This window comes from Antedon mediterranea, chromosome 11, assembly GCF_964355755.1.
Source record: "Antedon mediterranea chromosome 11, ecAntMedi1.1, whole genome shotgun sequence".
NCBI lineage: Eukaryota > Metazoa > Echinodermata > Crinoidea > Comatulida > Antedonidae > Antedon > Antedon mediterranea.
The window spans coordinates 18,846,453-18,872,295 of NC_092680.1; the positions used below are offsets into that span (position 1 = coordinate 18,846,453).

Genomic DNA, 25,843 nt, shown 5'->3' on the forward strand with positions numbered 1-25,843 from the left:
GCCAATATTCCATTTTGATCTACCCCATAGGTGGCGCTATTATGAAATAACAAAATGTCAACATCAACATGTGTTGTTGGGTCTTTGATCTGTTTTTTTGGTTTGTGCATTTCTGTATAACAACTCTAATTTAATTCTTTATGGTTTTTTTTCTGTATATTTATAATATAACTAATGAAGTTAATCACTAGGCTGTCTCATCTTTTTTGGAAGCCTTGCCTTCTTATTTTATGATTACTGTATTGTAATAAATAATTAATAATATTAATAAGGCCTAGCTCTATAAAAAGCTAGGCCTAGGCTATGTTATGTTATTTATTGAATGTTTACTTATTAAAAAGGTGCTAGGAATAGGATGTAGTAGTAGTAGTAGTAGTAGTAATCAGGTTTACAGCAACATTCTTTTTTACCACCTGGCAAAATGTTTGATCCTAATCAACAACTTGTTTTTGTATCATATTTTATTTATATTATAGCAATGCAAAATGTGAGCTGAAATTATATAGAAGTATTGAAATTGAATAATGTCAGACAAAACAGCAGTTCAAGATGCGGATGAGGAGGAGGTAGTCAGTTGCACACCAGATGATCAAGCACTTAACATTGATCAAAGCCAACCTGAACATGAAGCAAAGACTACTAACGAAACCAGTGAGGAACCCAGAGAGGTTGTAATGGAGTCATCGGAAGAACCCACTATTGATGTTGATGCAGAAGATACACAGACTATGGATACAAGGTACAAATAAGATACATCAAGGAAATCTTAAAAGAATGCTGATCTCTGGAGATAAAAGGGTTTATCTGTGTCTGTGACACAATCAGTTCCACCTCCCTTAACAGACACCCCACGCCACAGAGAATATGAACACGTAGTACAGTACTGTTCGTATTTGTTGCAGCCAGACATAAGATTAAAGGACTATTATGAGTTCCTATCTTGTTAAGGCGAGTTCAGTGTATTGTTGTTAGATTGCCTTAGATACATTAAACCCTAATATTGTAGTAATCTTTCAGATCGTTGTTGATTTGTTCGTATTTTAAGTCAAAACAGTAACATTTCAGGAAATTTGAGTACAATTTCTAGCTACAGGAAGAATTAAATTCCCTCTTACAAATGTTTTTTTATCGTTTTAGCTTGTACAAGCCTGATTGGACGAAAGAACCATACACACTAATTAACACAAAATCAGAATTTCTAACCAAAAAGGAAAACTTCCTAAAAGGTTGTAAATGGTAAGATTATTATTATTTTATGGCTAGGCTATCTTAAATAAATGTTTGTCAAACAATTTGAGCAATGTTATTGTTATTATTATTTTAGATTTTGACAATAAAGCCTCTCCAAGGCCGATAAAGATGAACTGGCTTCGTTCATGTTAAACTCTGTCTACACTATCAAACAAGTTCGACAAAAAAGTGTGATGTGCCCAAATATGGTAATTAATATAACATCATCATGTTCATGGGCATATCACATTTTGTTGTCACATAAAGTTTGATAGTGTAGAGTACTCTTATGTCATGTTTTCTTCTACAGGGCTCCAGATGGCTCTTGTATCCTAACAAACAGTGATGATAACACGCTCCGTCTCTTCAACCTTCCACCTGAATTATGGGAGGAAAACAGAGATGGTGACTTACCAGAGTGGGAATCTGTCCTAAAGATGCCGGAGGGAGAGTTGATTTACGATTACTGCTGGTATCCAACAATGAGCTCAATGGACCCATCTTCAGCTTGGTATTTAAAATTATTCTAAATATGGTATTGATATGACTATCATCATGCATATAGGCACATCACATTTGTTTGTCACATAAAGTTTGATAGTGTAGACAGAGCTTTATACAGTATATCATATAACAAATCAATTGTGTGCAAACAAGAGGGTTATAGTGTTTATTTTGTATTCTGTGAAATATTTATGTACTTGTTTTTACATAGTCTGGGTTCCAGACGGAGTTTTGTCTTAATATTAGTAAAAAGATATATATTTTGGCACATATGGCGTTTCATACGTATACTACTTGATTTTGTATTTTCAGACAAAAATCGCGGTCGAAATAAAAAAAAAAAAATAAAAAAAAAAAGATAATACAGACTTGGGGAAAGTCTAGTTTTTACATTACAATTTTTTTTTATACGCATTCAACAGCAGGCAACTTGTCTAACCTATTACTTAATATAAAAAAAGTTTTCAGGGTAATATTGTTTAGACTGAGAGAATGAATAAGTGGTTGATCCACCCAGAAAAATGCTATACTTATGACTTGTATGTTTCTGCTTTAGTTTGGTGTCAACATCGCGAGACCATCCAATTCATTTATGGGATGCCTTCACTGGTGAGTTACGGTGCACTTACAGACCGTACAACCACTTGGTAAGTTTTATATTATTTTGTGAAAAGAAATTGCTGGTTATTCACATTTGTGACGCAATAGGGTACTGTATTTCAGTACAACAGCTCCTTTGGGACGCTCCTATTCAGAGGACACAGCTTTTAAATAAGTAATGCAATATAACTATATCCACTCCTTATTCAGAGGGTTTACTTTTTTAATCCTGAAGGTGTCCCCTTAAAAGAGGTTCTATTGTGTTTGGTTTGTGTATGCGTAAGACGGATCGTGGACAGGAAATGAAAATTAATAATGAAAAACAATGTTTTAAATTTTACCTGAAACACTGTTAATACATAACTTGGAATGTTCATTTACTCTAGTAATTACTGTTAATACAGTAATGGATATTTTGAATGTAACAGCTCTTTCAAATCTTTTTCTATAAATTTTGGTTGAAAATATAATGAATATACAGTATATAATTAACCATTCCTTTAGGATGAAGTAACAAGTGCTCTGTCTGTAGCCTTCAGTCCTGATGGTTCAAAACTGTATGCTGGTTTTAAGAAGATGATTCGTGTGTTTTATACAGATAGGCCTGGTAGAGAATGTGAAGAGAGACCAACACTAGGTAACTAGTCAATTCCCTTTTCGTTCTTTCATGTTTGTGACAGCCACTGTAACAAATTCATCATAGTACACCCTAACTGTACACTGGGCCCTCTTGGAGAACAGTTATTGACTGAAGAGGCTACCCAGTATAAAGAATAAAGAATAATATTTTAGTCATATTGACAATACTTAAGTAAATTTAATCACTGTCTGAATAGTGTTGAAATATATTGAAAGATACTCTATATAACAACGTAATAATAATATTTTGGAGTGGAGTTTGTTTATATGTTGAAACATCAAAGCACCATTAATCATAGTTAAAAACAATAAAAAAAAAAACACAATACGTTAAAAAAATATAGTAATATATTCACATCGGCTCATTTCAACTATTTCACCATTTTTTATGCTGACAACCAACAGCTATGATCATGTGAAATTTCGAAATTTAATTTATTATTAACATTTTATGATATAATAAAAAGTACCTTGGACTCGCATGTTAAATGTCAAAAATGGTATTGAGGTGAACCTAAATTTTATTATTATACTACTGCTATATATAAATGTCTTCTATATTCACATATTTTTTTAAATAAAATAAGAAAAATTTATTCCAGTGAATGGAATTGGACAGTCTGGAATTATTTCATGTTTTGCGATGGATGAAATTGGTGGACTGTACGCAGCTGGTTCATATTCAAAATCAAGTAGGTGGTTACCTTAACTGGAATCACATCATTAGAACACTATTCCTATGCCTACAGTATTTTCATTAATTCATTGTGGTCAGTGTCTTATAACATAACATTCAGTATCAAAAGTTATCCCTTATAATTGATATGCTTTTTAGTATCACCTTTCCAGTGATCACCGCACAAGCAACACCTTGCCTTCTTATTTCCCCTTACCACAACTTGGCAACAAAATAATTGCATGCCTTTTTACACTATGACTTGTTTTCATCAGTGCAACTCAAAAGTACTGTACTGAAATAGTAATTATAGATTTACAACAACTAACATTATCAGAATACATTAATGGAAAATACTTGCAAAACTTCTATAAATTTAAATTACAGAATGAAACAACTTTTTTTATATTATAGTTGGTGTTTACTGTGAGGAGACTGGGACTCAATTTTGTGTACTAGAAGGTCACGTTGGTGGAGTTACACAACTTATGTTTTCACCAGATGGAACAAAGCTGTACAGTGGAGCAAGAGTGGTAACATTTTGTTTCATTATTTAATTGTGTAAAAAATAATAACTTTTAACATCAGTAGACTATGATCACACCCTCGAACACCTTGTGTTGTATATATACCTTAATATACCTGATCGTGAGATATTTCAGACTGTGCCAAGAATAAACCATTTAAGGAGAAAACATATTGTGGTCAGACCAGCTTAAACTGGTTGACTTGACAGATGCAGGAAGTGATTATTATTCTTATTATTAATAAGAAATGTTTTTTTTATAGGATCCTGAAATAATTTGTTGGGATGTGCGCAAACCAGGTGTAATTCTGTACAGAATGCAACGAGAGGTTACCACTAATCAACGAATGTATTTTGACCTGGATAGGTGTGCAATCATTTCAAAATTATAATAGTTTGTGAAGTGAAGCTAAAACAGACCCCCTAGTTTATTGAAATACTGTATCAACATTTTATCAACTTTATTATAATAAATCCTACGGAATTCTTAAGCTATTAAATTGAAATAGATAAGCGCATCATCAGTGGTGTAACATAGAGACCTAAGGTCCTTCAATGCTTTCCCTCATCAGTGCAACCAACTATGACGCTCTCCCCTTTGCTACAACAGCACTGTTGCTTACATTATGGTAGATTTCATAAAAAATCTTCAGTATTAATAACAAACATTTGTTTTTTTAAAGCACTGGTCAATATCTTATATCTGGTAATCAGTCTGGTTATGTGACAGTCTATGATACAATTTCAGCACCTAGTACATATGAAGAACCAATGCTTCAACCTCTCACTACTTTCAAGGCACATGATGATGCAGTAAATGGTATCAGGTAAGTTTAAACAAGAAATATTTCTTACAAAAAAACGCCGCTCATCTGGCGATAACTACCGTCTCTAACTACATGCATCTTAATATTTATTTGTTTTCATAGACTCTCTTTTCCCAGACATGCTCTGGGGTGTACCACACCAAGTCTGTGTTTCCAAAAACCCATTTTTTTAGCAGTAGTAACTATAAGCTACTGCATGGTAACTGTTTCCTAATACTTCTGTTCTCTTGAATATAACTGCCTGACGGAGCAGCGCGAAAACCCAACATTTGATTTTAATAAATAAAGTAGAGCCAACTTGTTTTTTAAAGACTCTACTGTAAAGTATATGAATTATATTTTCGGATGAAAAATGCAGTAAATTGATTTATAATAAAAATACATGCTTTTGATGCCTGTACAGTACTATACTTATAATACTATACAATGACTTTCACATCTTTTCAGCTACCATCCAACTATGCCTATGCTAGCCACTGCATCAGGTCAACGCAAGTTCATAACCCCTATGATTGACAACGATGAACAGGATGAAGACCTTATCACTGATAAAACTTTTGAACATACTCTTCGACTGTGGTCTTTATATTAAGAAATGAAAACTGCTTTTGATTTTGTATTTCTCGGTAACCAGAAACCTGGTGATCTTTTGACTTAGGCGGGCTTGATCTGGGTCGGCAATCGATATATATAAACATTCCAAAAAGTTAGGCCGGCCCTGATGCTGGACCACTTCTTGAGGTAGGTTCAGGAGCGGCTTTCATGTTTGGGCCAGCCCAAGCAATTCGATGAGCATGCAGTGAACAATGTTCAATGGATTGAAAAATGAATTCAATGAAACATCAGGACTATCACTTGGAATGAGAGTGTACACATGTAGGATCAGATCCAACAAATGTACTAAGCTGTAGGTAGAAGTTCAAACCTCTTACTTCCAATGGAACTTGGCAGAACACGGTCTGGCAATAACAGCAAATATTGAAATGGAGCAGATATCTTGCAAAATAGCATGAAATGCCTTGGAATGTAATTTGTTTATGATGGAAAAATATTTAGTTGTTCATATTAACGGAGGTACATCAGGATCATCGACAAAATCGTGACTGTTTGGACGTTCAGTTGCTTGTGTACGTTTACCAGTATATGGTCCAAGTCCATTAGTGGACATTGTCTTAGTTTTAGTGACCAGTAGATCAATTTTCTTTGCTGCTGTTGGATCAACTTCCAGGTGTTCTATTTCATTTCTAGAATAAAAAAAAGATTGAAAAATGTATTTATATACAATAATGTTTTCAGTGCGAGGAAATCTGTTGCTTGCCTGCGAAAAATAAAAAATATCATAATAAAGGTGTATACAGAAATGTATGACAAATTCAATATATTAGAGATATAATGAAATAAATCAAAACTTACCTTTTCTTTTTTTCAATGTTTTCCTTATTTTTATCTTCGTTTAGTGATAGTTTCAAAGGTTTCCTTGGATAAAGCTGGCATGAAAACAAACAGACATTATGCAGTTTAAAGGCCAATTTACACAGACGAGTGGTAACAGTCATAAAAATATAGAATCTATGTTATTCCTTATGACCATTTACACACAACGCGGAGCGGACAGGCAGTTTCTGCTCAGGATAGATACAGATTCTACATGGGTCAAGCTATCGTTACATCTGTGTAAATTGGCCTTAAGGTTATTTTAATTGTATATCATTTAATACATGTGTACTGGTTAAGTTGCCCTTGTCCAACATTATCATTTTTTATATGTTACAGTATATTGTACATGAAATGAAGCAATTTTTGTATCACTAATAAAAGTATTTGATTTATTTGTTTTATTTATTGTGTTCTTACTTTTGGCATCTCAATGACAAGGTGACCTGTAGTCTGTGACCTTTTTGCTGTACTTGAATCTGGTTTAACTTCCTCTGATAAAACAACTTGCAATACCTAAAATAAAATTAAAACGAAAACAGTGAAATAATTCATAATTCTAAATTGTATTAACATTTATACTGTAACATTAATCAAGGATTAAATATGGTTTTCCACTTGGTGAATTTTTTCGCTTGAATCAAAAGTGTATTCATATTTCTATCTTCCCTATAGTTCCTTGAGCTTTTAGCTTCGTATTTTTCAACCAATCAGAGCTCTGGAAAAGGTCACACATTCATGAACACATTCAAATGAAACAGGTCAGCAAGCGATGGCCTAGAAATAAAAATTACAGCTATTCGCAGTGGAAAGCAGTATTTTTTTTCTCTGCTAAAACATTGAATTCATGCGACTAAATTACCCTGGTGGAAAACAGACTTCAGTGTAGGATTGTGGTAAACACTCGAAAGGAGAATAGTTGAGGTATGTCTTGACATTTCGTTATTGTACTACAATCATGTTTTGAAAGATTTTACATAACTTTTTAATATAGATAATCCAAATTATGATCAAATATTGGTAGTTTTATTTACCTTCCCTTTAACAGTAACTTTGACATAATGTGGTTGAACATCAGCATCCAATAATGAAGTGTCTAAGTATTTATAGCATCCAACATCTAGAACCACACAACTGCCGTCTTCACTATCTCCTAATGTAAAATCCAATCTAAAAATAAAACGTCAACTTAATTATTAATTTTTTCTACAGTTCTAAGTATGTTAAAAAGTACTTTGTTTATGCCCTGTGTAGATGTGAAACCAGAAAGTAAAATACAGAATATGCAGACCCTAACTAACGTATTACCGGAAGTAAATTATTCACTGTCCTATTCAGATAGGTGGTAATCCCCCTCACAAGACTTGTTCCACCACCAGAACTAGGAGCGAGTTGGCCTCAAACCTTTGCTGAAAGTCTGGGCTCTTTAGGTACGGTAATTTGGCTCTATGAACACTATGTTTTTAAGTTTTTTTTTGTACTGCGGCATATTTAATAAGGAGATATTTATACTTACTTTGCTTCATTTACATTCAATATTCTACCGTCGTCTCCAACTAATCGTACCACACGTTTCTTTGGTTCAGGACCATTTCTAAAATGAAAAACAAAAGCATATCATACATTACTTTGATGTGGCACCAGATATCCACGCTTGCTTTTACCAAACCCAAGAAAAAACAAATTCTGGCCAACCTGTTTCTCGTAATTAGAAGAGCATCACTAACCTCATAAGATATTTAGTTCTGAAATTGTGTGTATAACAGACAAGGGATCATTGAAAATGTTCTGGATTCTACTATATAATATTGTATTCAATGATGTGGGTAGGTATTTAAGGGGGTGCTCAATCTAAACATAGGGTTGGTTCCTAACTACAAGGCCCCAGACTTGTAAGTAGTAGTTCCTGGTTGTCATGTATATAAAAGTCTACAAAAACAAATGACAATTTGATATTCTAAAAGCATATGCATGTGCATTAAGTATTTTACAATCTGCAAATTAAATAGTTAACATACATATAGAAATATAAATATTTAACTAACCTTTTAATATCTTCCTTTTCTCGTTGTTTTTTTACATGCTCATGAACTTCTTTTCTGGACTCTGGAGTAAAGGCTACTTTTTCCTCCCAAAATCTAAATTGTATATAAAGTATATTTTTAAAGGAATCTGAATTCATTCATATACAGTATACATATACAGTATATTTATTTATGTAGTGCCTCTTGTGTGTATGTGTTGCCATTTGGACAGATTATTAAATTCAGCATTATGTTCACTTACTTGCTATTTTCCTGATCATTCTTATCATTCTCTGTTTTATCTTCCTCTTCCACATCTTGTTCTTTACTACATTACAACCAAAATGAAATAAAATACCATATTGAGAATATGAAATAAATCAGGGGCGTGGACGTTAGAGGGATATACCCAAATCCAGCAAGTTTTAAATTCATGGTTTGTCAAAAAATTGCGACCAAAACCATTTTATTTCACGAACTAAGTATTTGTTGAAAGAAACATGCATCAATACCTTTGTGCATCTATATCTGTATACCATCTACCATCAAATCCTGGCTTCTTGTTTGATTTCTTTGTCTGTTTTTCAATTTCTTCTCTTTTTTCTCTTTCCTTTTAATAAAAGATACAACAGTTCCATAAAGACACAGAGCGTAAATATAAAAAACACATTGACCCTGTTAAAAACCAACAAAAGTGCTCAGGTTTTGTCGATTTATTAGAATGTGGATAAAACAAAAGCAGTCTTGAGAGTATAGAAATATAGAGTAGCTTTAGTAATTTTAAAATGCTAATGTAAAAGAATAATCTCTCCATCTACTAAAGCTCTGTCTACACATCAAGCTTTATGTGACAAAAAATATGATGTGCCCATATATGGACATGATGATGTCATATCACTACCATATTTGGCTACACTTTTTGTCACATAAGATAGTGTAGACAGAGCTTGAGAATAGAACAACATGCATTACCCTTTTTTGACAGTATTCTTCTTGTTGCATAAGTATACTAGCTCTGATCACTGGATAATCCTGGACCGCCTTGATTCTTGCTGATTTCTCAATCTCATTACCATCAAGTCGCTAACAAATTCAAAGATTCAGTTACAATGCATATTATTTCAAAGATATATTGTCCCCTAAACAATTTTTGTTGAATATGCCATTTTAATGTCACATAAAACTGGATCAAAAAAATGTTGTTACCTGAAAAAAATGTAATTTAAAGCAAAAAATACTTAAATTGAAATATGAAATATTGTTTAGGGTTGTGGTGGTGGTAGTTGTGAGTAATAAGTAAAGGTAGCTACTAAAAGAAACAGTCAAATTGTTTTAAATTTTGAAAGAAACAGCCAATTAAAGTGAGCATCTCTGGTCTTGATTTAACAAATTATTTTACATAATAAATGTATGCAATTAATCTAATTAATGTTTGGAGTATTAGACCTGATTCCTGATTGGAAATGCTAAGTGATTAGAAAAGTTCATATTCATTTTGATTTGCTGTAACTGTATTTTGTCTTTTATGTGTAAACTGACTTTGGGGTTGGGTTAACCGGCTCAGCTACAGTGATTCAGTTCACTTAGGTTGACCCTGGTCTCCCCAATTTCAGTTTTTTTTGTTATGTATATACTCAAATAGACCAAATAAATAATGAAATGAAAACCTCTACCTTAAATCATACATAATACATTTATTTTGTAATGTATTCATTAATTTTACACAAATACTAGCAAATGCAGATGTATTCATGTTAACAATCAAACAATGTGTAAATATTTAATAATTCACCTTCAGTTGTGATAATGTTGCAGTCACGTATTCACGATAACCATCAAAATCAACACATGGGTTTCCAGTTAAGAACCTACAGTATGATAAATGAATAATAAATGAATAATATAATATTCTAATAATAAAATTATACAGTGTAACAAAACTCAATCATTGTTGATATACAGAAAGGGCCATACTTAACTTAATACACAATAATAATAATAGGATCATGCCTATAAACCAAAAGTCAAGTGTACACATCTGGCTCATGTGAACCTAGTACATCTTTTAAGACGAGTAGTGGTTTTCCCGGTGTACTAGTATAAACACACGGCCACTGTCACACACAGACACTTATCATAACTCATCATGAGGGCCCCTTGATTGTCAGCATATGCTTTATAAGGTCACCCTTTATACGCTGTTTAGGGTCACCCTTTATAAATAAGTTAAATAAATAAAAAGCATAATCAAATGAATACCTAATACCACAAAAGAAATAGCAAATAAATAATAAAATAAGTAAACATAAACATTACTTACAATTCCTCTAAATTATAGTTCTGTTTTAGACAATCTATACTTGTTAACTCCCCTACAAAATTAATGGTCAAATCCAATTTCTTTAACGACTCACAACCTGTTGACATGAAACAAATATAACCTCATTGTCGTTAATGAAACCACTTTTAATAATTTAGTTTCTTCATCATTGTACTGTATAGGTTTACATTCTGTTCACTTCTTTGTATTTATAAATTAGATCACAGAGTTTAATATCAAAATATAGTACTGTAGTTTGTAAAAAAACTTATAACAATGTATTGTCAGTATTTTTCCTTTATCTAATTACCTTCAAGATTCTCTATTCTTTCAATGTTATTTAAAGCAAGATTTAGGTATTCCAATTGCTTTAATCGTTTCACATTCTCTAAAATAAAAAAAAAATAAAAATACCAGTGAGTATTACAATACTATACATGTAACAGTAATTAGCAATATAATTAGAGATACAGAAACTTTTGACATATAAAGACATGTTATAGATATTGAGAATTGATTAAATAAAATGAATGTGAATCTTTTGGGAGTTTTATCCTTATTTGATCATTTTAAGCTCTGTCTACACTATCTAACTTTATGTGATGTGTCCATATATGGACAAGATGATGTCATATCACTACCTTTTTTGGGAATATAACTACCATATTTGGGCACATGCCACTTTTTTTTATCAAACTAGTTTGATAGTGTAGACAGAGATTTAGGTGGAATTTTAAATAACGATGATACTAAAAATTAGTAATAATACAAATTTAGGTTGTAATAACCCAGCTGTTGCAAGTCTTGGAACTAGGATAAAAACATTAAACAAATTATTATTACCTATTTTTGGGATCAGGTTACTTTGTAGGTAAACAATCTTCAGGTTCCTACAAACTTTATCAAGCAATTCAATCCTAAAAAAAAAATAAAAATACCAAAAAATCAACTAGTAATTTTTCTAAAATAAGATAATATGTCAGGATAAATTGAAGCTCTGTCTACACTATCAAACTAGTTTGACAAAAATGTGATGTGCCCAAATATGGTAGTCACTAGTGATATGACATCATCATGTCCATATATGGACATTATATACATTTTTTGTCACATAAAGTTTGATAGTGTAGACAGGGCTTTAAGACGGAAATGTATATCATAAGAAAGGAAGGAGAAAGCTTCATTGGAAGAAATTTAATATTAATTATTAATTGTCCTTAAACACTAGGAAATAAGGAAATTCTGATAGGCCTTTTACGGACCTACCTATGGCAGCAGCAGAGTAGTGCCTACAGATGCCCATCACTTACTCTTATAAATTTGAAATGTTATGCACCCTGTCTTACTTTTCAATGTCTTGTTGATGTAGGGAGATTTCTTCCAAAGTAGACAACTCCATATTATTGTGCTCTGCACGACGCCTCAACAGATCTTCAGTGACTATCATCCAAAAGACAAATAACAATTAATTCAGGTATACAATTTCATTACTTATTATAACATTGTCATCATTCTTCAACCTTCACGTTGAGAGTATAGTAAATGGTATATTATATTGTTACAAAATTGATATGTATAAAAAATATAGCATTACAATATCACATTGCAAGACCGTAGCCACCAGTATAGTTGGTAAGGTTTCAACCTAACCACTTTTTCACAGAGGTCTTTGAAAACCCTGTGGTTGCACAGGGAGGGGATTGTTGTCCTGCATTATAATGGACTGGGAAGAGTTTATATTATAGTAGCTATGTAGATATGTTCACTTACTTTGTACCATAATGAACAATAACTAGTAGTCAGTCTCTGTAAGATTTCTGTTCAGAATAAAAATTAGTATTAATATTGAGTTGAGAATAATATGGTAGATTTATCAATCGTAAAAGACACATTGTATTAGAGGAGCTCAAAACAATAATTTTTACAGTATGATCTTCATGAAAATGTGACTTGTTCAATTATGCAATTTTTTATTAAATTTTTTTTATTGCATGGTTCGTGTGTTCATCTATCTATTATGTAAGGCCTAGGAAACCTCCTCCTTCTTAGCCTACAGTAGCTATGTTATACACTAATTTAGGCCGGGTCAGGAAAGCTGGCTGTTGCCTTATATTTTCCCTGTTTAGTTTAGATGGGTAAGTTTAGGCGTCCCTCCTGGGAATTACTGTCCCTGGCCGGGGCTGGGTAGTAGTAGGCTACTACTAGGCTAGGGGCCTACTTTAAAAGTAGGCCTAGGCCCCTCTAGACTACTAGTAGTAGCCTATAGGTCTTTGTCTTTGAAAGGTTTAGGCCAGTTAGTAACCTCTACCTACCTACCTACCTATCCACTACTACTACTAGGCCTAGTCTCCCTATCTAGACTATACTAGGCCTAAGCTTAATAGTAATATTAAGCCCATATTATAGATCTTAGAGCCTACTAGGAGGCCTAGCCTCCTAGCCTAGTAGCTAGATAGAGAGGCCTAACTAAAAAAGGTTTAGCCTAGCCTAGAGGCCTAGGCCTAGTTAATTGTGCCTCATTTTCCTCAATTGATTAACTAACTAGGCTAATATTCATAATAAAATGCTTCATTAATATGAATTATATTGTATAAAAAACTAACTAATAAGTATAAAAATAGACACGATATGAAGATTCCTTTTTCACAAAACATAAATAGTTTTGGTTACGCTCGAGTTCTATTTGAACGGCAATTGTAGATATCAAAATGCACAACAACATATCCATGAATTTCCAGATCCCCGGATAAATAGATAGCATCACTGTGGAAACCACAAAGCTTATACAAATTTTATTTTCAAATTATTTCAAAACAATACTTTGTAATAATCACCTTTCTGTTTATTTAGTAAATACCCTAGTATGTAATATAATAATTTGTTTAACAAAAGTTTTATTTTTAATATATATTATGATACAATTATCAAACACAAATATAAACTATTGTGCAGATAAGCAGACGGAATTTGACGTCTGCTACCGTCAAAATGGCTGCTCATATGTTTATTATAAAGTTTCCCGTTGAAAACAATGGTAAACAGAAGGATAACAAAGATAAAACACAAAATGGACAAGCAGAAAAAACGGATGAAAAAAGTTTTGTTGCTCATGATAATGTAACACAGGTAGGAAGATATCAGAAAACCCTTTCCCCCAATGTTTTAGTTAGGCCAAGAAAGTAGGCCTGAGTGAGTAGACTAGAGTTGTAGTTGTAGTTAGGCGGCGGCAGGCCCAACCTCTCGGCCTAGCTAATTAGCTAAAGGAAAAGATCACCAACTTGGTTTTGAGTGCATAGGCCTACTCTAGTCAATACACATAATATGAATATTTGCCTAAAATTATGATTAAATAATGTCTACCATTTCAAATTACGTGGGCAAAGTTAAGTATTTTTTCAATAAATATTTATGAAACCTCTTTATTATTAATAATACTAAATAATATTTAAATAATATTTATAATTTAATAGTATTTTTCACAAATTTACACATTTTTAGCTCAGCCAACTCACTGATGGAAAATGTAATGATGTTTATTTGGCATGAGGCTATTGGCACAGCCAACATGTGTGTCGTATTACTAAACCGTGCCGATAGTAAATAGTGAAACTTGACAGGACATTATACGGTTTTTGATGATACCAATAACAAATTATTTTCAATAAATAAAAAATAATACAGAATAGTTTTTCTTTTAGATTTTAAAAACTGTACTGCCCTCTATAGGAATCAAAAAGCAAGTGACAACAATCTCTGAAAACAAACTTTGGGTACAAATGACATTTATCTGTAGCACTGCAGAACTTACGGAGAAAGCTTTGAATTCTCTATCAGAACAGGGTATTGGAAAAAACTTCCAGTCTTCTCTCAGGTACGGTACATTAAATTTATTTACTATTTATTTTCTTTAAAATTTATTTATAATTTATAATACAGCCAACTCTCATCATCCTACATTGATAAAAACTTGCAGGTAAAAACCATGAACAAGTCAAAAGAAACAGTTTATTTTAACCAAAAACCATTGTGTGACAGACAATTTAAGTATTTTTTGCTTTAAATAACATTTTTTTCAGGTAAATATTTTTTGTTCGATCCAGTTTTTGGTTAAAGTGAATAACATAGTCTTTTATAGCGATATTTTTTTGCTTTTTGACAATCCGCCAGGATAGTGTTCTGCGCTTTTTCTCTGCTTGTTGTTGTTCTATGTAATTTATGCTTTTTGTATTGTTTTTGTTTTATTTTTCTGGATAATAAATGAATATGAATATGAACATATCTTTAAAATACTATAATGTAATTTAAGCCTTAATGATGTGTTTTTCTTTGTTTATTTAGTGTTATTCCAGTTCCAATTCATATTGCTGACAACAGTGTAACAGGGTCTCAGGAAGACCTTACACACAAAAAAGATGAAACACAAAAAGATAAGAAAGTTAAAAACTTTGTCAAGTCAATTCGTTCCAGATTGATTGTGGCTCAGGTAAGTTTAAATATACAGTATAACAAATTTGTTAAGAATACTCAAATAGAGAAAAACCCCTAAAAATGACCTAGCAAAGTTTACACTATTCCAGTCTGATGGTTGCATAACAAATGGGGAGTGTGTGTTAACACATGTATGTTCACACTAACGTACGTTCACACTAATGTACGTTCACACTAATAAGTTAGTAGTTACCAGATCTGGAAGTATATTGTTTGAAGGTTTGCATGGCGAAATCAAATGTTAATATAAAATTTGCGGTACACCACATGTATTAGTTCTGAAAAGAACTGTTGAGTTTCTCGACGTTTCGATCAATATACTTTGATCGTCCTCACGAGAAACTCAACAGTTCTTTTCAGAACTAATACACGTGGTGTACCGCAAACTTTATATCAACAGATCTGGAAGATTAACAACAATTCCAGTTAAAACAAATAGACATAAATTTTCATTCTTACCTAGCGCTATTAGACTACACAACAATGAGTTCCAAAGATAGGTCATTAGGTCTTTTTGTATTTTATATTGCGTGATCAGTTGTTAGTTCCATGTTGATCACAAATGTAAATATTGTGTGTATTGTTTTGTTTGTGTTTTTCTGCTAATTATACTATGTATGAATGACTTAATAAATCAAATCTGAATCTGAATCTGAATGTACATGATCAATAGGCGTAACATATAGCCCACCAGACCAAATTCTGGTTGAACATCTTAATACAGTTGGTGTGTCCCCTGAATAAGCATATAGCATAGAATAGCATTAAAACATAAATAGCCTCTTGTTTGTTTCATGGGAATGTGTTTCGTAAATAGGTGTGTCCCCTGAATGACCATAGCATTAAAGCATTGTCTCATGTTCATTTCATAGGACTTTCCATGTGTCTTAATTTTGAATAATATATTTCTTTTGTTTTTAAGGTTGTGGAAGAAGTCAAAAGTTCATCAAATCTAACATTTGATTTTGTACTACTGATTATATTAGCAAGGTAAAATTATTAAAAAGAAATTAAAGTTTTTGTTTGTAACTGTATATATATCATGTATAAACATATAAATTAATTATAGAAACATTTCTCAATTTAGAAATGATTGTAGGAATTGAGTGTTTCAGTCAAACTGCATTTTATTGTACATTACGTTTCCTCTTTGTTAGTTTGATATCTGCGATTGGTTTGTCAGAGAATAGTTCTGTGATTTTGGTTGCAAGTATGTTAATATCTCCATTAATGGTAAGCAATTGTTAATATTACTTTTACTATCTAAAATGTATACAAACATTAGAATTCAGTGTTTGCAAACTGTCTAGTTAAAAAAACAGGTTTATCAAAGCCTTAAATAAAATTATAGGGAGCACATTTATTATACCCATATCAACAAGATTTTCATTATTAAATTTATTACAGTTCAATTGAAAATGAAATAGAGATATTTACCAAATATACTGAGGATGTCCACTACTTTGTGGATAACATGGGCACCGATGCATATGAACAGTCTGAAATGGTTTTACTAAACACCACATGCACATTATACATATTAATAGCACCACATGCACCAATAGGGACTTTATTTATTAAAATGATGTGACCTGAAAATTGGGGTAGAGAATGCATACTCAATCAATCAATCAATCAGATTTATATAGCGCCGGTATCCATACAAATAATGTTCAAAGGCGCTTGACAAAGTTAAGCAGGAAATGCCTCTGTGTAAAAATGGGTTTTTAGTTGTGTTTTGAAAGTGTTTTCAGATGTCTTTATGTCGATATGACTCTCCCAACATTCCTGACACAACACCACACCTTGCAAGCACCCAATAGTTACTTATACCAGGGAGTACAACTCCCTGCTTATACGGGTATTTGTTTTATTACTTTTCTTAGGGGCCTATCATGGGAGGCACATTTGGTATTGTGATCAAACACAATCCATTACGCAATAACGGAATTAAAACTGAAGTTGTTGGTTTACTCATGTGTGTTTTATGCGGTAGGTAAATTAACATAATTTGGTTATATTAACATAATTTGGTTAAATTAACATAATTTAGTTAAATTAACATAATTTGTTTAAATTAACATAATTTGGTTAAATTAACATAATTTGGGTAAATTAACATAATTTGGTTATATTAACATAATTTGGTTAAATTGACATAATTTGGTTAAATTAACATAATTTGGTTAAATTAACATAATTTGGTTAAATTAACATAATTTGGTTAAATTAGCACAATTTTGTTAAATCAACATAATTTGGTTACCTTTTGCAGTCTCATATTTTACAGATATTGGATAAAGGTTTAAAATCATTTGAATTTTATGCAAACAATTTTACAATAAACAGGTTTGAAAATTAATTTTCAAAATCAAAATTGATTATTTTTTTAGGACTGTTATTTGGTTTTGTGGCTTATCCGGTGTTAGGTAAAGACGTATGGCCAACTTTTGAGATGACAAGCAGGTAAAACATTATCAATTTAATTATGCACTGTTGACATTGGGTCCATGGAGGACCTGCACCTATTGCAAATTTCGAATATGCGGATGATTATAAATTACATTTACAGTACATTTACATTTATTTAGATAAAGAGAGATAGAGTCAAATAGTGGAGGGAACGTTATCTTTCAATCAGAGATGACAATTTTAACTGTGGTTTTTTTTTCAGAGGTGAATCAAGGAGTCTTTTAATTGGTCTGTTTATAGCTTTACCATCTGGTGCTGGAGTGGCATTATCAATCTTAAGCAATAACACTGGCTCTCTGATTGGGGTTGCCATATCTGCCTCCTTACTGCCACCTGCTGTAAATGCAGTAAGTTACCCTCACATTGATGTTTTAATAAAATAAACTATAGGGAAGTTTCGCAAGGCTACGAATATGAAAACGAAAATGCATAAATCATACGAACGTATTCCTTTTTGTAAGCAAGTAAATATCTGTTTTGCATGGCAATGAAATATTGAGGACGCTGCCCAAAATATGACTGTGGTAAATTTTAACGAAGTGCAGGTACTTGTTGCTTACCTGCCTAGGCCTAGCTTAACATCACTACTGTAGGTAAAAAGAAACACAAATATTGTGTAGTGTGACTATATTTTTTTATTATTAGGGAATGTTGTGGGCAACATCTATAATCAAAGCATGTCAATCTGCAATGGATGATGCATTGGTCAACACTACGGACGATGTATTTGCAATGAACGATGCATCAGACCTGGCAGTGGCTGGTACACTCAGTTTAACACTTACACTTCTAAATATTGTATGTGTTTTTCTGATGGCCGTTTTAGTTATGAAGGTACTGTACATTTATCTGCAATTCTTTGATACGTTTACATGATAAAATAAGTTCATACCAAGTCCCAGTTTTTTGTTCTCATTTACTTAACCTAATGTAATTGATTCATATTTTAATACCATATATCCTCGGGTATAATCCTTAGAACACTTAATTAGGTGAACTTTGGGATGTGGGGGATTATACCCGGGAAACCTTGGTTCAGAATGATTGGTAAGCATTTCTTGTAAAAACTCATATGAACTGGCTAGAGAGAGGCCCGGAAATATGCCTGTTTGTGAAGTCAGTAGGGAGTGGAATTAAACCCAAAGTGGGATTATACCCAAGGATATACGGTAGTAGATTTTGTTTCATTTAATAATGAATAATTACTCTGCTTAAAACTCAATATGCCTATGACTGCTCTATTTCAAATATATATATATATATATAACGTATAATGCAGTCAATGTTACAACTCCTGAAATATTCTCACCATTCATTATTTGTATAACATTTGTGTTTTTAAATATTTTTTTACAATCAAGATTAAAGAAGTGGCCCCTAAAACCAGTACCGCTGCCACACTTCAGTTTTGGAAGAATGACATTAAGGTAAGCTTATTTTGTTTGTTTTTTTTATTTAAATACTTTGTGTTGCAATGTTATACTGCCTAGTGGAAGAACTCCTTTCTGGTGAACGAGTTTTTTCCATTGCGAAAATAAATATTTTTCACATAATCCTTGTATTTCTGTCTTGCTGCTGGAATTTTGATATTGATTTTACTATATAAGACTTGTTATTATTTAATAAATTTAGAATTAATTCAATTCAATAAAACTTTATTATCCCAAACTCTGGGGAAATTTATTTGTGGTAGTACAAAGATTCATAAAACATTTTAAAAAGTACACAAAGAGGCAAGCAAAAGCACAACAATAGTATAAATCTAAAATAAATAAATGAGTGTTTAATGATCGTTGGAAACTTTAACCTAGAATTTAGCAATGAAATGTAAGAAGAATATATAAATATTTTGTTTATTTTTCCTTAAAGGTTGCCAGGGAGTACTATGATGTCATTGGTGGAAATGCAGAGCGACAAAACATTGGAAAGAAGTTATTCCAAGATTTTCAAGAAGTAAAAAAACTCTTTAAATATTGTTTTCAAGAAAAAAGTATATTAACAAAGTTAACTTGTAATTTTAATCTCCAAAGATGTTTTTGTTTTTATCCCCCAGATTTTATGAAATGTTGTGACTCGCTCCCTCCCCCCCCCCTCCAAAAAAAAACTTGTAACAATTTGTTATTATTTACAAAATACTGACAACTTGTAACAAGTTGATAATTTGTGAAATTTCATTCCATTCATTTCACTATGTATTCGGTCCTTTTCAGTATTAGTACTTAACAAAAAAAAACCAGGGCCAACCTAAAGTAAACTAAATCACTGTAGCTGAGCCGTTTGACCTCAATTCAGTTTATGCCTTAAAACACCACAACATAAAAAAAAAGAAAAATGGGGAACAAAAATAATTGTGATATGTTGTGTGAGACAAGTTAATGTTGAGGTATACTGCATGATACGTTTATATTTTGTATTTATTTTGAACCTTTTTTTATTCACAGACTATGCAAAAAATAGACAAGGCTGAAGGATCCGCAATTGACACCCTAAAAGGTCCAAAAGCAGCCAGTATTGCAAGAGATTTTAAGGTGTTGCTTGGTGAACTAGAGAGGGAGCCACCTTATCAGGATTTTGTACAGAAGCTTCAGGATCCGCAGTTGGTATGTTTCTTTTTCTTAAGCTGTTCAATATATTTATGTTCTACTCCTTTTCTGTTAAAGTAGTTTAAAGTTTAAAATAAAAATAAAGCTGGAAGGTGATCTACTTCCACCTATATCAAGAGCATTTTTTTGCTGGAGTGTAACCAATGGTCCTTGAATGGATGTTCTGCTGTGCGTAATACACAGTATTGTTTTAATTTCTTGATCAATCAGGAAATTGTTAGTAGGATGTAGTTAATTTTTTTGTACATTTTTGGGGAGAAAATTGATCAAGCTTATTTCAGTGTGTTTCTTTTTCATCTCTTTATTCACTTTATCATGTATTTGAAGAATAAAGAATTTGTTTATTTGTTTTGAAACAAATTAATTAATCATCAATGACTGAAAATTCTTTTCTCTTTATCTTAAAGAATGTATCCAGTCAGATTCCAATAGCACCAAGCACACCAGAATGGATAGGAAACATAGACTGGAAGTCAAAGCAAACCCCAGCAGGATCACAACCAGTGCCGAAGCGCAATGGAGCACTTCACCGACTTATTTCACAAGAAACATTTATGTCTCCTTTTAATCAACCAATTAACACAGATGAACCAGTGAATGATGGCTTAAAAGGGTCATATTCAAAAATTGCAATTGACGAACCCAAAGATGAACCAGTGTGAGGTCATAGGTAATTAATGGTTGTCTAGCTATACCACTCTCATAGGAAGACCAGTAAAACTACCACTGCTTTCATAACAGTTAAAACATACTTAGAGGTTGGTAAATGGTGCAATACACAGATTGAACATATATGTTTTAACCTTATATTATTTCAATAGTATGGTAATCCCAGGTTTTAATATTTTCTTTAATGTATTCTCTATGAACAGTACTAACCATGGAGGTTTTTAGATGATTTTGGTAATAAATTTATGTGAATAGTAAGCTAATAAAACTACAATAGAAACTGCATTAATAGAGGTGTTCTACAGTAGAATCTAGCTGTTACCCAAAGGTGTGTATAATTATAAGGGTATATGTAATAAAGTAGGGTGGGTGGGTGGGTGAGTGGCCGAGCAGTTAAGACAGTGGAACCGTAATCATGTAGCCATAACATCGGCAGGGGTTCGAGGCTCACTCACTCCATGGTTCTGGTGGTAGAACGAGTCTTCTCGGATAAGGACTATAAACCGTAGGTCCAGTGTACACATCTAGCTCGTGTGCACTTTAAAGAACCTAGTACATCTTTCGAGACGAGTAGGGGGTTACCCCGGTGTATTAGTACATCACAGCCACTGATCACCAACTGGGCCCTCTGGGAGATCAGTCTTTGACTGAAGAGGTCACCCAGTATAAAGATAAAAAAAACAACAAAAAAAACAAACAATAATAATTTGCTGTACGTTCTGGCAGGACTGCCTGTTTATGGATGTAGTCTGTAATAATGGTGATGGTTTAATAAGATTCTTATGCATCAAGTCTGAATAGCTTATAGTGATGCCCGATTCAATCAATCAATATATAACTTTTGCTTATAACCATGTTCAACTGTAGGCCGCTGCCAATACAGTAATCTTCCTAAACACTGCTACTTTTAATACTTACAATATTATATGTTTTCATCTTTTCCATTGATTGTAAACCTCTAATTAAACTTTTCAGTATTTTATTATTCAACTTCTGTTTCCAATAATAGTCAATATAAACAATTAATTTTTATTATTATCATTACTGTAAATAATCATTGTATATATTTTATAATTAATATTTATATTGGTCTTGTTTTTTGTAAAAATCTACTGTAATATTATACCTTATTGTAGTTACCATTATAACAAATGTACGATTGATTGAATAAAGTTCACATATATATAAAAATCTACATCATGTGGTAAGGTAGTTTTAGGCAGTAACTAGGTAGCGATGAACAAGGTCATATGTCTACTATGAGGCACCTTAAGGGCCTTACAGAATAATATCTATTTTCACAAGAGGTATATATTTACAGTGTTAACCAATCAAATTTGAAAGCCCCAGTGGTCTAATGGTTAGGACATCTGCATATCATCAAGCAGAAGGTTCTGGGTTTGATCTCGGTTTGGGTGGCTTTTCTCATTCTCACAGATCTTTATTGTTTTGAATGAAAAAAAAAATGTCAAGTACTATATCACAAGGTGGTTTAGAATTAATGTTCTGTGCATGTGATGTTTATAATAAGGATAGATATTTACTGTATTTATCATATGTATAAATGGTTGCTACTAATACTATGGTAATCTGCATATCATCAAGCAGAATGTTCTGGGTTCGATCTTGGTTGGAGCAGGTTTTTCTCATTCACAGACCTTTATTGTTTTAAATTAATTTCCAGTACTATATCACCGAACAGTTTATAATTAATGTTCTGTGCATGTTTATAATAAGTGCATATACTGTATAATTACTTTATTCATCATGAAATGGTAACTTGATTTAATTAATTTGTAGTACTAATTATACCTTATAAAATGTATTTTCTCTGTGTGTTGTAGAAATGTACTGTACATATTCCATTCACATTAAATGTACGTTAGTGCCTTAATAATATTTAAAATATTAGTTGCAGATAAGAAACAAATTACATTTCATAAATTGTTCATTTTTTTGTATTGGAGTATATTTAAATAAATGATATTGGCTAAATTTTAAATGATTTTGTCTGATCTTGGATATAATGGATTAAAATTAACAAGTATTAAAGTCCGCCCTCAATTAAAACTTGTCACGCCTCAACGCACTTGCTCAACCATGGCGACATGACGCTCTACTTTCCGCTTAGGCCTAACCTAGTAGACAAACGGGTTTTAAACTACTAGGAGCCTATTATTTCAATAAAATACTGTTTTTGTATTTGGAAGATTATGTAGGTCAGGCATGTAAATTCTACAAAAATGCTAGTTAAATCCTAGGGCGGCCTACCTTAACCTTACGAAAACACTAACACTTATTCTTAATAAATAGCCTAGCCTAGAAAATACTGGCTAGGAAGAGACCTGCTGCTGCCTGGGCCTACTACCAATACAACAATGGAGGTGCACGAAGCTGCATCAAATGGGGATAGTGATCAAATTGAAGCATTAATGAAGACGGCTAGATACGATGTGAATCTACCAGATCTAGAATGGGATAGTCGTACACCTTTACATTGGGCAGCAATAAAAGGCAAGCTAGCTGCTGTAGTGTAGGCTAGGCCTATTTTATTAGTCATCCATGCATGGCCAGCCTATCATTCTAAATGCCTAATCTTATGAGAGAGAGGTGCATGATTTAAAACATTGAACATGACAGGAACTTAACTTACTAGCCCAGAGGCCTAGCACTTTTAACCTAATCCATAAGGGTCCCCATGGTTCTAAGCCTTGTCCATTAAAGATAACAACCCTCCGAAGTAATTTATTATTTTATTTTGCTTACTATTAACACAGGAACAAAGTTCCCACTTTCTTACAGGCAATGTTTAACAAAAATATAATATTAAAAAATATTCAAAATTTAGATAAAATAACCTGCCCACCACCCACATAATTATTAATATAACTAAACATAAAACATAACAAAGATGTTAAAGGAAGGCTTAAGGACAATTGACAACAAAGAAATGATACATGGTAGACAGACAATAAAATAATATTATATTCCTATATAATATGCCTACTAAGAATAACCTATGAGATGTACTGATGATGCATTTGTACACAATATGCCTAATATTTGACTGTTGTGTTTACATGTTAATTGGAATTATTATTTTCAGGCCATGCTGAGTGTACAAGGGTGTTGTTGGACAATGGCGCTGATCCTCGAATGGCAACAGAGAGTGGTTGGACGGCTGCACACTTTGCGGCTGAGATTGGTAAAGTCGGCGTTCTTCGTGTCTTACAAAAGTTCAAAGCTCCGATGAACATGCAAGACAATTCTGGGGATACACCCAGAGACATCGCACAGTTGTACGGCCATTATGAATGTGTTGATTATTTTGATATGTAAGTAATGTATTATAATTAATTTACTGTAATTAACTTACAGTATTTCATTTATATTTGGAGTAAAGCTCTGTCTACATCAAACTTTATGTGACAAAAAAGTGTGATGTGCCCATATATGGAGCATATCACACTTTTCTTGTTAAACTAGTTTGATAGTGTAGACAGAGCTTTAAAACAAATATATCAATTTAAATGTCATGGCTAGCTAATGCACTTGTCAATTGCATGACCCACTATACGACCCCCGGGAGAGGTGCGTCATTTGTCCGATGTGCGTCATACTTTTGAATACCATGACGCACCCGTGCGTCAAAAAAGGTGACTTACCTTTAGGTGACCATGACGCACCCATTTTGACGCACTGTGACCATGTTGTTTATGATATGGTGGGTGGTAAAGTGACGGTCATTGACACACCTTGTTCATTGATGCGACGTACCATCTAGGTTTTTTGACGCACCCCTGCGTCAGTAATTATTTGTAAATGACGCACCCATGACGCACCTCTCCCGGGGGTCGTATAGTGGGTCATACAATTGACAAGTGCATAAGTGATCCAGTATATATATTTCGTTTAACTTTTACGTGTAAAGTTTGTTTTTATTATCTAAAATTTAATTTAAAAATATTTTAAACCTGACAGGACCAATTTGAACGTTATTGAAAATGCAATCCAATAACAACCTAAGAGTAAACCTGAAAAATAAATTGTCAAAATATATTATCGAGTTTGTTTACATTTTATAAAAGTGGATTATAAAATAACAAAACACTTATTGAAGTAATATTAATTATCACTAAGTAAACTTCTCTCATGATTAAATTGTAAATAAGCTGCTGTTTTTATCTTTTGTGTACAATATTAATGCCAATTATAATTGTTGATTGTTTTATTATTATAGATTAGAACATGAAGCGGTCGAGAAAGAGCTGCAAGAATTAGAAGATGAAAGAATTAGCAACTTTGAACAAATGTCAAAAAAGAAAAAAGGAAAGAAACCAAATTCAGCATCAAAAACCAAAATTTCAAATAGTTCGGAAAATGTTTTATAAAAAAAGAATATTTATAGTTTATATTATTATGCATTTTATATTATATTTATAGTGCCTTTTTTAGTATCTTTATATTATATTTATAGTGCCTTTTTTAGTATCTTTATATTATATTTATAGTGCCTTTTTTAGTATCTTTATATTATATTTATAGTGCCTTTTTTAGTATCTTTATATTATATTTATAGTGCCTTTTTTAGTATCTTTATATTATATTTATAGTGCCTTTTTTAGTATCTTTATATTATATTTATAGTGCCTTTTTTAGTATCTTTATATTGTATTTATAGTGCCTTTTTTAGTATCTTTATATTGTATTTATAGTGCCTTTTTTAGTATCTTTATATTATATTTATAGTGCCTTTTTTAGTATCTTTATATTATATTTATAGTGCCTTTTTTAGTATCTTTATATTATATTTATAGTGCCTTTTTTAGTA

At 32.2% G+C, this 25,843-nt stretch overlaps 4 protein-coding genes across 4 annotated transcripts; 3 read left to right on the plus strand and 1 right to left on the minus strand.

Moving 5' to 3' along the window:
* The first annotated feature begins 81 nt into the window (after positions 1-81).
* On the plus strand, positions 82-6,797 carry LOC140062590 (telomerase Cajal body protein 1-like). Its single transcript, XM_072108872.1, has 11 exons — positions 82-100; positions 477-739; positions 1,138-1,236; positions 1,541-1,741; positions 2,291-2,381; positions 2,839-2,971; positions 3,576-3,665; positions 4,064-4,182; positions 4,439-4,542; positions 4,859-5,002; positions 5,450-6,797. The coding sequence occupies exons 2-11, from the start codon at positions 525-527 to the stop codon at positions 5,592-5,594; spliced, it is 1,341 nt and encodes a 446-aa protein (XP_071964973.1). The 5' UTR covers positions 82-100; positions 477-524; the 3' UTR covers positions 5,595-6,797.
* On the minus strand, positions 6,063-12,249 carry LOC140062589 (dynein axonemal assembly factor 11-like). Its single transcript, XM_072108871.1, has 14 exons — positions 12,127-12,249; positions 11,624-11,697; positions 11,091-11,168; positions 10,781-10,877; positions 10,253-10,328; positions 9,433-9,543; positions 8,973-9,070; positions 8,723-8,788; positions 8,482-8,574; positions 7,953-8,030; positions 7,471-7,606; positions 6,857-6,952; positions 6,416-6,489; positions 6,063-6,246 (listed from the first exon to the last, which is right to left on the minus strand). Exons 1-14 carry the CDS (start codon positions 12,225-12,227, stop codon positions 6,063-6,065), a joined length of 1,362 nt encoding a protein of 453 aa, XP_071964972.1. The 5' UTR covers positions 12,228-12,249.
* A 1,519-nt stretch (positions 12,250-13,768) lies between these two features.
* LOC140062043 (uncharacterized) lies at positions 13,769-22,993 on the plus strand. The gene is made up of 13 exons (XM_072108087.1): positions 13,769-13,906; positions 14,479-14,651; positions 15,119-15,263; positions 16,191-16,258; positions 16,426-16,501; positions 17,155-17,260; positions 17,662-17,734; positions 17,943-18,087; positions 18,386-18,574; positions 19,102-19,167; positions 19,610-19,693; positions 20,182-20,340; positions 20,751-22,993. Exons 1-13 carry the CDS (start codon positions 13,769-13,771, stop codon positions 21,003-21,005), a joined length of 1,677 nt encoding a protein of 558 aa, XP_071964188.1. The 3' UTR covers positions 21,006-22,993.
* Positions 22,994-23,113: 120 nt separating this feature from the next.
* On the plus strand, positions 23,114-25,556 carry LOC140062759 (ankyrin repeat domain-containing protein 66-like). The gene is made up of 3 exons (XM_072109084.1): positions 23,114-23,526; positions 24,119-24,347; positions 25,253-25,556. The coding sequence occupies exons 1-3, from the start codon at positions 23,391-23,393 to the stop codon at positions 25,401-25,403; spliced, it is 516 nt and encodes a 171-aa protein (XP_071965185.1). The 5' UTR covers positions 23,114-23,390; the 3' UTR covers positions 25,404-25,556.
* Positions 25,557-25,843: the final 287 nt, after the last annotated feature.

Coding starts and splice junctions, on each gene's coding strand:
- LOC140062590 (XM_072108872.1), top strand. CDS start 525: ATGTCAGACAAAACAGCAGTTCAAGATGCGGATGAGGAGGAGGTAGTC. Junction 1,237..1,540: donor TTCCTAAAAGGTTGTAAATG/GTAAGATTATTA, acceptor TTTCTTCTACAG/GGCTCCAGATGGCTCTTGTA. Junction 4,183..4,438: donor TGTACAGTGGAGCAAGAGTG/GTAACATTTTGT, acceptor TTTTTTTTATAG/GATCCTGAAATAATTTGTTG.
- LOC140062589 (XM_072108871.1), bottom strand. CDS start 12,227: ATGATAGTCACTGAAGATCTGTTGAGGCGTCGTGCAGAGCACAATAAT. Junction 11,698..12,126: donor CATCAACAAGACATTGAAAA/GTAAGACAGGGT, acceptor TTTTTTTTTTAG/GATTGAATTGCTTGATAAAG. Junction 8,789..8,972: donor ACAGATATAGATGCACAAAG/GTATTGATGCAT, acceptor GTTGTAATGTAG/TAAAGAACAAGATGTGGAAG.
- LOC140062043 (XM_072108087.1), top strand. CDS start 13,769: ATGGCTGCTCATATGTTTATTATAAAGTTTCCCGTTGAAAACAATGGT. Junction 14,652..15,118: donor AACTTCCAGTCTTCTCTCAG/GTACGGTACATT, acceptor TTGTTTATTTAG/TGTTATTCCAGTTCCAATTC. Junction 18,575..19,101: donor TGGCCGTTTTAGTTATGAAG/GTACTGTACATT, acceptor TTTACAATCAAG/ATTAAAGAAGTGGCCCCTAA.
- LOC140062759 (XM_072109084.1), top strand. CDS start 23,391: ATGGAGGTGCACGAAGCTGCATCAAATGGGGATAGTGATCAAATTGAA. Junction 23,527..24,118: donor ACATTGGGCAGCAATAAAAG/GCAAGCTAGCTG, acceptor TATTATTTTCAG/GCCATGCTGAGTGTACAAGG. Junction 24,348..25,252: donor TGTGTTGATTATTTTGATAT/GTAAGTAATGTA, acceptor TTATTATTATAG/ATTAGAACATGAAGCGGTCG.